The following is a 12,803-nucleotide window of genomic DNA, read 5'->3' as shown; positions in this document are numbered from 1 at the left end:
TTAGGAACATGGACATGTAAAATGCTCTACTCTTCTCTTTACTAATTTCTGTTGTTAGTGGGCAGTCAGGACAACAAACTGCAAACACATGACATGACAGATGTCCCGTCCTCTAAAATCTGCACTTTCTGCATCTCCTGTGTGTGGCCACCATAAAGGGAATCTGTAAGTAGGTTTTGCTATGTAATCTATAAGCAGCATGATGTAAGGGCAGGGACTCTGAAACCGGCGATGTAACACTTACTGAGCTGATTTGTGCAGTTTTGATAAAATCCCTGTTTTTTCATCTGTAGACGTAGCAGTTGTCAGAATGCTGACTATGTATAGCCTCGACCACACCCCAAATTGTCAGCTTCTTGTGTACACTGTACTTTGTCAGCAAGCTGCCAATCAGTCTGATGGATACATAGATTAGCTGAACTGGTTTGGACACCTGTAATAATAATCACCAGCTGATGAAACACCGATTGTATAGAAACTACAGCAAAATGCTGCACATGTCACACATCCCTGGAATCAGGCTCTCTGCTCCTACATTATGCTGCTCTCAAATTACAAAGATAAAACCTGCTGACAGATTTGCCTTGAAGTCAATGGTAGAACTGAGAGAAACTTAGATATATTATATGGATTTGGTTCTTACGATTTCAGCCAGTCCTTGAGCATTAAAAGTCTCCTTCATACCAACATACTCTATTAACATAAGAGAAGAGGACACCACCACCTTAAATGTATTTACACATATACTCCAAGTACATAAGTGCAGCTACTTTATTTAACAAAGGTGCCAATCCTTTATAGGGAAGATAAAATAGATAAGAATAAAAATAACTAATATAGTAAAAAAATAAAAACAGAAAACCCCCGAAAAACCTAAACCTGGCCAATGTAATAGCAATATAAGCGGTATAACATAATTTATATCACTAACTTTACAATGTTTAACATTTTTGTGTGGAATTCCAACTGAAGACAGCATTCCTGCTTTGACTTAAGCCACCATGTACGCCGGATGAAGCCCTCATCAATGCATCCCTGCTCTTCTTCAACATAGCATCCTTCAATTGCTCTGCATTTTGTTTTGGATTAAATTCAAAGGGTAAGACATTGAGATTCCCCTGACTGGGAAGGAAGACATTTCAGCCACAGAAAATGAAAAAAATAAGATGAATGCTTTCAAAACCTAGCAGATCCTCCCAATCCATGTCAATAACTTCAATATTAACAATGCATCTCACTTATACCTTAGAACCAAAACATGTGCACTGGAGTTTCCAGAGTCAACCTCAGTCTAGGATTACATAAACCTGTCTGACCCAAAACAGTGCCACATCTGTACACAGGTTGTATCTGGAATTGCAGCTTACTTAAAGGGAACCTGTCAGGTCCAATTTGCTCTCAGAACCATGATCAGTTCTGGGTGCATATTGCTAATCCTTGCATCTGGTAGCATAGATATGTCGCGGGCGGAGGAGGGGACGCCACGCTCTCCCACTGCTCGGGTCCGGCTGCCGCTGCGGCTGCTGCGGCCTGCTGCTGCCGCTGCTCGGTGGCTCAAGCGATGGGCCGGATCCCGGGGACTCGAGCGGCGCTCCTCGCCCGTGAGTGAAAGGGGATTGGGATTTGGGATAGTTTATTGTCCGTGACGCCACCCACGGTTGTGGTGATTAAGTGGACACCACCGCTGCTCTTTCTGGGGAGCCCGGGAGTAATGGTATGGAGCAGCCAGTTGTTGGTTTGCCCCTCCGTGGGTAGGGGTGTTGGTGGTCCCGGGGCCCAGTGATGGGGTTGGTATGGTGGACAGGCGGGTATGGGGCCTGTGGAGGTGCAGGGGCGCAGGGGCAGCGCTGTGCCGCACGGCACGGAGGTACTCACTCAGCCAGTAAACACGACACAGTTCTCGGTAAACAAACGGCTGGTTGGACGGGTCCCTCGGACGGTTACGGTGCTGATGTTCCCTGCAGTTAGCGGTGACGGTCTCTTCCCTGCACCTATGCAAAGTCTTTTTGGTAGCGATGGGTTCCCACCAGTTACCCACTCCTCGGCTTCAATCTGGGCCGAAGGAGCCCTACTTTGCCCGCAGGCGCTGGCCCTGGGAAACTGGTGCCCTGGCGGTGGCGGTGTCTCCCCTTCACGGTCGGACTGTTATCTTCAATCGGGACTTGGTTGTTAGGAGACAGAGGTCCCCTTCACTGACGGATTTGGCAAATTATGGCGACTCCTAGCCTTGCCGGGATCCGAAAGGCCCCTGCCCTGGTGCTGACTGTTCTTCGTATACTGCTCCAGTACCGCCGGGTCACCACCCGTCCGCGGTCCTTCCAGCAACCTCTAAACAGTCCCCCTGCAGACTATCACCGCCGTCTGCTGACCTTGCTGTCTCAGTCCGGGGCACACACCTGGACCAACTTCAGGCTTTACTACTCTCACTTTTCTGTCACTCTAACTCTCCACTTCACCTCCTTCTACTTCCTCCTCCTAAACTCATCTGCCTGGTTCTCCCGCCTCCAGGGCTGTGAACTCCTCGGTGGGCGGAGCCAACCACCTGGCCCACCCCCCTGGTGTGGACATCAGCCCCTGGAGGAAGGCAACAAGGATTTAGGTTAGCTTGGTGTTCCTGCAGGGAATGTGGGGTGCATGTGATGTTGTGACCTGTGACCCCTGGCTTGCCCAGGGCGTCACAGATAAAGGGATCTTTAGAAAAAGTATTTCTAAAGATCTTTTATCTTATGCAAATGAGCTTGGGAACTAGTCCCAATGGCGTTGCTTCCCTTGCTAGTCGGCGCCATTAGCATGTTAGTATGTCCCTGTGGGTGTGCTAACATGCTAATGAATGTGCAGCGTCAGAGGATGATCTCACTCACATCTCCGCTGCCATCGTCGCCCGACACTGAATTTCAGCTCCGTGCGCATGACCCCGGAGTTTGGGTCATGTGCAATACTTCAGTTTGGAGCCAGGACGCATACACTCGGCTTCATGGTGCGCATGACCGAAACTCCGGGGTTCATGCGCACTAAGCTAAAATCCAGCTTCGGGCGGCGATGGCAGCAGAGAGGTGAGTGAGACCATCCTATGACGCTGCGCATTCATTAGCATGATAGCACACCCACAGGTATCACAGAGGTAGTGTGAACATTTGTTTGAGAAACAAAGCGCCTTGCCAGGTGGTAAATTATGGATCCCATCACAGTGTTTAACCACACATCCACCCTCTACCAACTCCGGATTCCTACACCGCAACTGACTCTCTTTCACGGACTGTGCTCAGGTGTACAGGTCCGTCTAGCAGTATATCCTGAAGCACTATCAACAGTGATGTACAGCAGTGGATGTTCAGGTTTGTGCCAAAGGCTCCAAAGAGAACCTCTAAGGCTAGTTTCACATTTCCGTTTTTTACCCTCAGTCACAATCCGTTTTGTGACTGATGCGACTGATCCGAGAGCGAGAGAGAATCCATCATTTAATGGATCCAACGGATTCTGGCGCCCACAGGCTTATAACCAACAACGGATGCCGACGGAATCCTGCGCACTGCGTTTTTTCAACGCTCAAAAAAATGTTGCAGTATCAGTTCCTTCCGCCCGACGGTCAGTCATTCCACGAGTGATCCGTCGCACGGCGGATGCAACGCAAGGCCATCATTCACAATCCGTCGTTAATACAAGTCTATGGGGGAAAAAAATGAATCCTGCAAAATATTTTGCAGGAAACTGTATTTTCTCACGGTGACGGATTGTGACTGATGCAAAAAAACGGAAGTGTGAAAGCAGCCTAATACAGATGTGAACAGAGTTTTATAAAAGAAAAAAACATTGCCAATTATCTGAGAAAAGAGGGAGACGACTTGCAGAGATGAGGAGTGGCGCTGTAAAAGCTGTAAAGAGAGAGCTGTAAAATGTTAGCTGTCATAGTAAATGCCTATCAACATAAGAAGCTAAAATACATACTCTACTCCTTGAGGTGCAGGAGCTACGTTCTCACAAATATCCACTACATTGTGTATTCCAGGGTTCAACCACCGACCATTGTTATGTGGTTCTCATTTTGCCTTAAGCCACCTTTGGTCACAGTCTAGTGAAGTTTACTCAGCAATGTTATGCAATTCAAAGAGGTTCTTGGTACTGTAGCCAGCAATAATAATTAATAAAAGGAGGCTGAATGGCCTGTGAAGCAATCTAGCTCAAGGCTGAATGAGAAAGGCATTCCTGGTATGTACCAAGTGAAACTGGCAAACCACCAGGGAAATGTCTATTAATGGACAATTTAAAATTGGCTCTTCCTGACGCTCTGAACGTCTGCCATATCGTATTGCCTTTAACTCAGTTTTAAATGAAAGTCCCTTTAAATATATATTTAAGAGCCTTGGATCATGAAAAGCAATATGATACAATTTACAATGTTTTCTGCTGGTTGTGTCTTATTATTTTTGTCACTACTTCTACAAGCAAACGAATTCTAGTAGACGAATATCTAGTCTTATCATTTCTAAGGGAACATAGTAAGTAACCAGTAACCAGTAAGGTAATGCCTGTAGTGGATGAATATCCTTTGTTTTGCAGCTTAATATATTTCTTAATAAAAACTATACAAGAGATAGAAAGACAAGGAACAGAAATCTGTGCACATTTTTAAAGGGAATTTTCTACAGGAAACATGGATTTGAACATGGGAGCCTTCATATCATTGTAATGAGGATCTAGAGCCTCCTTATCTCCATAACAACAATGAGAATTGTGAATGTATTTGTAGTGGGTGCTCATAACCCCTACTAAAGGACCGGAAATGTTGTTAATAAAAATGTTGTATTTTTTTTAATATTGTATTGTATTGCAATGTTAGGGCACCCCCTAGTGGCCGGGTGGGACGGCTGTTGCCACCGGGGAAGGAGGAGTCGGCTGGATGTCTAGGGAAGGTCTGTGTGTGTGTGCTAGAGTGGGATCCGGGACAGCAGTGTGTGAACATCGGTGGCAGTGTGTGTGAGCGGAACACCAGGGGACGCCGGAGCAACGGAGGGGAACGTAACCTCAAGGTCAGAAATCGCTGGTGTGGGTCCGGTGTGTGTTTGACCTAGGAGTGGGAGCCCGGAGAAGCGGAGTACCCAGGGCATATCCCCACCAGAGGGCGCGTTTGGGCAGGTTGGCCCCAGCTCCACAGAAAGTGCCGAATTCTGCTGACCGGATTGTATTGTGCAAATAAATGTCATCTTTTATTATAACCAGCTTTTGCCTGAAGACTGTTTGTGCACCATCCGGCGAAGGCGCCGTCACACACTGCCCCACCAAGCCAGTCCTCAACATTGAAGGAGTGATGGAGCCAGGGGTGTGCCTCGAATTCACTGCTGCCACGACTACACAGCCAGAGGCGACCCAGGCCCATCACTTCATGTGGCGTAGTCGGCAGGATGCGAGTCCCCTGCCAGGGACCCACGAACCTGGAGATCAGGTGGTGCCTGGAGCACAGGATCCCGCCTATGGGAGAAGATTTCCAGTCCCCTGGTGGGAAGAGAACACAGTGCCCGCAGCGTTGGACCGGGCACAAGATGGCGGCAAGAGGGCCGTTATCTGTGAAGATAAGGAAAGGGCGCGAAGAATTGGCGCCAAAAGAGCCTGGGGCTGGCCGGTGCCGAAGAAGAGGTACAGAGTACTCCGCCCAAAGAGGGGAGGCGCCAGTCCCAGGGCATTGAGGAAGACATACGAAGTGGGCGGTGTTCGGAAGAAAAAGAAGTACCGCCGCGGAGGAGTCAAGATGATGCGTGAGGCTGGGGGAGGGATCTGTTTAAGAGCGGGAAACAAAGGCCCGCCTCCTCTCTCCTCAGTCTCAGCTTTGACGCCGCCGCCATTGTTAGTACAGCGATCGGAGACAGAGATGGAGACTTCCGGACAACCAGAAGAACTTGCCACCACCATGGCTCTGGTCAGCCTAGGCCGGGGGCGTCCCAAGTTTGCTGCCGCAAGCGAGGCATCCCTAGTAGACCTTCCGATCGGGCCGGGAGGTTCCACGCGTCCCGAGAAGGTGACCTGGAAGACCACGTGGGATGCGAAGACCGGAGGTACGACTACGGAAGTACGGGCCACGTACGCCACCCAGCCACCAGTGAGAGACCGGATTCCGGGGATTACGTATTCCCCTTGGGAGACACCACAGCCTGGTGCCACCGCCGCCATACCTTCTGTCCCATCTGGGGAGCCGGCCGAAGTGATCGCCGAGCGGCTAGAGGAAGACCACCTGGGCTTCGTTTGGGATCCGGTAATCGTCCCGTCCCCCGTACCGCACCCCAGAGCTCCGTCCCCGGTACCCGACCCTGTCCGAGAACGCCTGCTGGCCGAAACCATCGTCCGGGAAATGTTGTCCGGTCCCGGCGGTGAGGAGCTGGCCCTGCAATTCACCACTGGCATAGTGGTGAAATTTAACCAGCAGGAGGGCTACGGGTTTATCCGCGAGGCCAACACGGGGGACGACTATTTCTACAATAGGGTTCACCTGGATGTGGAGGGCCTACCCAAGAGGCTCCATACTTTGTACCCGGGCGAGAAGGTCCAATTCCTACCGGACGCGGGAAGTCGCGGCCTGTTTGCCGTTGGTGTCACTCGGATGCCGACCGCCCGGGAAGCGGCCCAGTGGCAACAAGAGCTGGAGTGGGAGGAGCAGCAGGAACGGCGCCGGAGCCACCCAAAACCGGTACCGACCGCGGCCTCTCATTCCAGGCGCACCTTGGCAGCTGCACCGGAAGTACCATCTGACCCGACCGCTGACCCGGAGAGGGTTACCCCGGTGGTAGCGGTGAATCAGAGTGTGACCAATAGACCGGTCATAGTCCTAGACGTGCCGCAACCCACGCCACAACCACCCCGGGTAGCGACGCCATCACCCCCGCCGGGAGCTGAAGAAGCTGTGCCAGCAGAGCCATCTTTTGCCCCCGTGTCATTCCGGAGAGTACGCCGCCAACCAGGGCAGTCCCTGGGTGCCTACATACAGGCCCAGGCGGAGAAGTGGAAGCGGTCCTGGCCCCCGGAATAGATCTCCGCAGATACCCTGCTTGAAGACCGGTATCGTTCTTAGACCGGCAGAAGTTCTTGTTCCAAAGGGTTAAAAGTTCTACGGGCCCGTTGCCCGCCACTTAAGACCGGGAGCGCTGCTGCGTCTCCGGGCGCCATTTAAGACCGGGAGCGCTGTTGAGCCTCCGGGCGCCATTTAAGACCGGGAGCGCTGCTGCGTCTCCGGGCGCCACCTAAAGATCGGGAGCGCTGCTGAACTGGTGCCTCTGTTGGTGTGAACCGGACTAAAGGTTTTCTTATGTTATGTGTGTTTTAAAGAAGAGCCGTGCCGGGAGGCTCAGATTTTAAGAGGGGAGGCATGTAGTGGGTGCTCATAACCCCTACTAAAGGACCGGAAATGTTGTTAATAAAAATGTTGTATTTTTTTTAATATTGTATTGTATTGCAATGTTAGGGCACCCCCTAGTGGCCGGGTGGGACGGCTGTTGCCACCGGGGAAGAAGGAGTCGGCTGGATGTCTAGGGAAGGTCTGTGTGTGTGTGCTAGAGTGGGATCCGGGACAGCAGTGTGTGAACATCGGTGGCAGTGTGTGTGAGCGGAACACCAGGGGACGCCGGAGCAACGGAGGGGAACGTAACCTCAAGGTCAGAAATCGCTGGTGTGGGTCCGGTGTGTGTTTGACCTAGGAGTGGGAGCCCGGAGAAGCGGAGTACCCAGGGCATATCCCCACCAGAGGGCGCGTTTGGGCAGGTTGTCCCCAGCTCCACAGAAAGTGCCGAATTCTGCTGACCGGATTGTATTGTGCAAATAAATGTCATCTTTTATTATAACCAGCTTTTGCCTGAAGACTGTTTGTGCACCATCCGGCGAAGGCGCCGTCACACACTGCCCCACCAAGCCAGTCCTCAACATTGAAGGAGTGATGGAGCCAGGGGTGTGCCTCGAATTCACTGCTGCCACGACTACACAGCCAGAGGCGACCCAGGCCCATCACTTCATATTGTCACTCGGCTTTTTAATTTTTATTTTTTTAACTGCTTGGCATTGTACTTGGGGTATTTTTCTGGATAGAATACAGCAGCAGTATGTGCTATTCCCACTGATCACAAAAAAAGAACTGCACTGTGTCATGTCCCTTTAGCTTGCATAAGGAACCATGGCTCTCCAAGCTGTCATGATAGTGCTCCTAAAGAAAATAAAGGGGCTGTAATGCCCAAATAACTCAGTGGGAGCACTATTAGCACAGATTGAAGGGGCCCAATACCTAATACAGTGGTGCGTCTATTCTTTCTACTGCTTAGCAGATGCCTTGTTCTGTATATAATATTTCAACTATTAAAACTACTACATGAAATGTAAAAAAATGTCTTTGAAATACTTACTAAACACATCTCCTCTTAGTTTTCCTTGGTCATCGATCCTGTTATTGTCTGGTATCCTTGTAGAAAACCGAAGTGGAACTGTTGTAACTATTGGTGATTTAGTTGTTGGTGGCTTTGTTGGTGGTTGCGGTGGTCTTGTGACTGGTTGTGGTGGCCTAGTGGCAGGCTGTGGTGGCCTTGTTGCTGGCTGCGGCGGCCTTGTTGCTGGCTGCGGCGGCCTTGTTGCTGGCTGCGGTGGCCTTGTTGCTGGCTGCGGTGGCCTTGTTGCTGGCTGCGGAGGTCTGGTTGCTGGCTGTGGTGGCCTAGTTACTGGCTTTGGTGCTGGCCTTGTTACAGGATTTGGTGGCCATGTTACAGGTGGAGCTGGCCTAGTTGTGGGCTTGGGTGTCTTTGGCTGAGGCTTTGCTGTAATAGAGGGTGAGGGAGGCCACTTAGGATGTCTGGAGCCAAAGTCTGGGATCCTGTTGCTGCTTCCTTCACTACCACTTAATGTGCTGCCATTTCCTTTAATTATGTTTCTCGTATTATCTTTACCTGGTAGAAAATTATGTGGACCTAGAGGATCAATCATCACACGGGGAATTGCTGTAAGAAAAAACAACATAGCATTATCTACCATCTCTGTATTATTAATTCAATATTTAGGAATATCGTTTTCATATTCGCAATAGTCAATGTTTTAAATCGCAAGTGAAAAAAAAGAAAAATTATTACTTTTTCTCCAGGGCTCACAAATATTATAAAAGTCATACACTATATACACACACCAGAAGACTGAACAGCCTAATAATGAAATCTAGTGGTGAACTTTAGTTAGTAAAAATGGTTCCAAGTTTTTCTATGTATCTAACTTCAATATTGAAAGAAAACACAATGATAAATCTTGCCTTATATAAGAAATGCTAAAAACTTCTAGCACATCTAAAAATATTACTTGCCCTTCAGAGAAAGATTATGGCCCCGATTCATCAAAGCTTTCAAGCAAAAATTCTGCATTAAGCAAAAATCAGAGTTGCAGCTAAATTTTTCAATTTTTTTGCCCCTGACCTAGGCATGACAAGGGCAGGGTGCCACAGGTTGACTAATTCATGGCGAGTTGTGGTGTTCTTTACTCCAGAAATCTCACTACAGCACATGATTGGAGTGAGAATGTGGGCGTAGAGCATGGCACTCGTCAGATGTACGATTCATGAAGAGGCGTGAATCTCTTCATGAATCTGGAGCATCTAACTCCAGCATGTACTCTCATCAAGATCGGTGTGAACAACACCACTCTCGATGAATTGTGCCCTAAATACTTATATAAAGTGCGTAGAAAAAGTATTAATAGCTCAAGAACCCACAAACTTAAGTGTATTTATTGGAATTTTATGTGATATGCCAACACTAAAGGGGGCTTTACACGCTACGATATCGTTAATGTTTTATAGTCGGGGTCACATCGTTAGTGATGCACATCCGGCGTAATTAACGGTATCGCAGCGTGTAACACTTACCAGCGACCTTATACGTCCTCCAAAGTGGTGAAAATCGTTCACCATGGAGAGGTCGTCCTAAAACCAAAAATTGTTAATGGTTGTTTAAAGATGTTGTTCCTCGTTCCTGCGGCAGCCCACATCGCTGTGTGTGACACCGCAGGAGCGAGGAACCTCACCTTACCTGCGTCCCGCTCGAAATGAGGAAGGAAGAAGGTGGGCGGGATGTTCATTCCGCTCATCTCCGCCCCTCCGCTTTGATTGGCCAGCCGCTTAGTGACGTCGCCGTGATGCTGAACGCACCTCCCCCTTGAGGGAGGGATTGTTCAGCAGTCACAGCGACGTAAGTGCATGTGACACTGCCGTAGCGATAATGTTCGCTGCAGCAGCGATCACACGATATCGCATGCACGACGGGGGCGGGTGATTTTGCGTACGATATCGCTAGCAATTGCTAGAAATATCGTAGCGTGTAAAGCCCGCTTTAGTAACAAGTATTTGGAAATGACAGTTTTCTAAATAAGGCCTGGTTTGTTTGAGACCATTAGGGATCAAACAGCATCATGAACACCAAGGAACACACAATACAGGTCAGGGACAAAGTAGTGGAGAAGAATACAGCAGGATTAGGTTGTAAAAAGAAAAAAAATATCCCAAGCTCTGAACATCTCATGGAGCACTGTTTAATCCATCATACAAAAATGGTACAATTGCAAACCTACCAAGACATGGCCGTCCACCTAAACTGACATCACAAGCAAAGAAGTACTAACTAGAGAAGGAGTCAAGAGGCCCATGGTCACTCTAATGGAGCTACAGACATCCACGACTCAGGTGGGAGAATCTGTCCACAGGAAAACTTTTAGTCATATACTCCATAAATCTGGCCTTTATGAGAGCGGCAAGAAGAAAGTGTTTTTTTGAAAGCAAACCATAAGAGGTCCTATTTTCTATCTGCAAAAAGCCATGAAGGGGACACAGATAGCATGTGAAAGACGGTGTTCAGAGCAGATAAGTCCAAAGTAAAACTTTTTTGGTCAAAAAGGTGTGTGGCGGAAAACTAACACTGCACATCACCCTGAAAACTGGGTGGTAAATACAGGGCATTCCAAGAAGAAAATCTGTTAGAGGCTACTAAATAATGTTGAAAAGTTCATGGAGTATGAATAATTTTTAAAGGCACTTTAATTACATGCGAAAAAGTTATTTCCTGGATGGTTCCCTTTAAATAAAGATATATTTATAATTACAGTGGCCATTAAAGAACAGGGGGTGAGCCCCAACCCAACTTTTCTAAAAGTAAAGCTCTGTAGTAATTATGTCACGTTTGGTTCAATTGGATAAATAAGAAGGCTCATACAAGGAAGGTGCATCTATAGTAAACAATTCCTTTTTTTAATGCATTAATAACCAAGTGATTTTTAAAAATTCAGTTTGAAAAAAACACAGCACTAAAAATAACTTTTTTTTGGTGCAGTTATCTTTAGCTGGATTTAAGAGTTAAGAGAAAACCAAAAATATGTAGCAAATATACCTCGTAATATAAACCCTCTGTGGTTAGAGTACAAAACTAGCAAAATGTTTTTTTTTTTTCTCTTACTTTTTTTAGTTCATGGACTATGCAATAAAACTTAAACTTTAAGACCGGGGCCACACGGGGCACTAGTGCGATGCTCGCATGACACTCGGCTTGCGCTGGCAGCACAGCAGGAGCCGAGTTTCATGCTAGTATCCCTGCGACTGCGGTCCGACCATGCGAGCGGACCTCAGCTGCGGGGGGTGGCCCGTCTCTGTGGAGAGGCGGGCCAGCGCTGCAGAGGGGACGGAGGGATTTATCTCCCTCTCTCCTCCGTAGCCAGCTATTGCGATTCTCGTGCTGCACGCACGCTTGCATGGTACACCGGTGTACCGCGAGTGCAGTGCGATTTTTCTCTCGCCCCATTCACTTGAATGGGTACGAGAGAAAAGAGTCTCGCTTTACAATCGCAGCATGCTGCGATTGTTTTCTCGGTCCGATTAGGGCTGAGAAAATAATCACTCATGTGCGCTGACACACAGGCTAGAATTGGTCTGAGTGGAATGCGATGTTTTATCGCACTCCACTCGCACCGATTTTCTCGCCATGTGGCTTAGGCCTAATGGGTGCTCTTTAAGAAGTGATAAAGGATCACTGATTAAAAACGTGGAAAATTAAAAGATAACACATATGATCCTTGGTCACTAAGGGTGGCTTTACATGCTACGAGATCGCTATAGCGATCTCGTTGGGGTCACGGATTTTGTGATGCACATCCGGCCGCTGTAGCGATCTCGTTGTGTGTGAATCCTAGGAGCGATTTTGGATCGTTGCAAAAACATCCAAAATTGCTCCTCATTGACATGGGGGTCCTGTCCCAATTATCGCTGCTGTCGCTTGGGCGAAGTTGATCCTTGTCCCTGTGGCAGCACACATCGCTACGTGTGACGCTGCAGGAACGAGGAACCTCTCCTTACCTGCCACACGCCAGCAATGAGGAAGGAAGAAGGTGGGCGGGATGTTCGTCCCGCTCATCTCCGCCCCTTCGCTATGATTGGGCAGCCGCTTAGTGACGTCGCTGTGACGCCGAGCGAACCGCTCCCTTAGAAAGAAGGCGGTTCGCCGGTCACAGCGACGTCACCGAGCAGGTAAGTACGTGTGACGCTGCCATAGCGATGATGTTCGCTATGGCAGCGATCTTCACATATTGGCATAACGATAGGGGCGGGCGCTATCACGCTCGCCATCGCTAGCATCGACTAGCGATGTCACAGCGTGTAAAGCCCGCTTAAGCTCAAACGGACCAAAACCACATGTGAGGCACACAAAAACAATTTCCATATAGATACAAATACCACCATAAATTCTGGCTGGATCAAATCCAAAACCTCACAACCGGAGGAACCACCCTCAGGAGGAGGATTTGGAATACATTAA

General features: G+C 48.6%; 1 protein-coding gene across 5 annotated transcripts in view; it reads right to left on the bottom strand.

Moving 5' to 3' along the window:
- The window catches only part of NPNT (nephronectin), a 138,506-nt gene that overhangs the window by 35,111 nt on the left and 90,592 nt on the right, over nucleotides 1–12,803 (bottom strand). For 4 of the 5 annotated variants that reach the window (XM_075350403.1, XM_075350420.1, XM_075350412.1 and 1 more), the window contains one exon: nucleotides 8,376–8,960. In XM_075350403.1, the coding sequence (XP_075206518.1) occupies nucleotides 8,376–8,960 (585 nt within the window). The remainder of the gene's footprint in view (nucleotides 1–8,375; nucleotides 8,961–12,803) is intronic. The other variant, XM_075350429.1, reaches the window with a different exon arrangement.

The sequence above is a fragment of the Anomaloglossus baeobatrachus genome, chromosome 1 (genome assembly GCF_048569485.1).
Source record: "Anomaloglossus baeobatrachus isolate aAnoBae1 chromosome 1, aAnoBae1.hap1, whole genome shotgun sequence".
NCBI classification, from domain to species: Eukaryota; Metazoa; Chordata; class Amphibia; order Anura; family Aromobatidae; genus Anomaloglossus; species Anomaloglossus baeobatrachus.
Note: the sequence above shows the minus strand (reverse complement) of the source record. Positions and strands in the feature narration are given on the sequence as shown.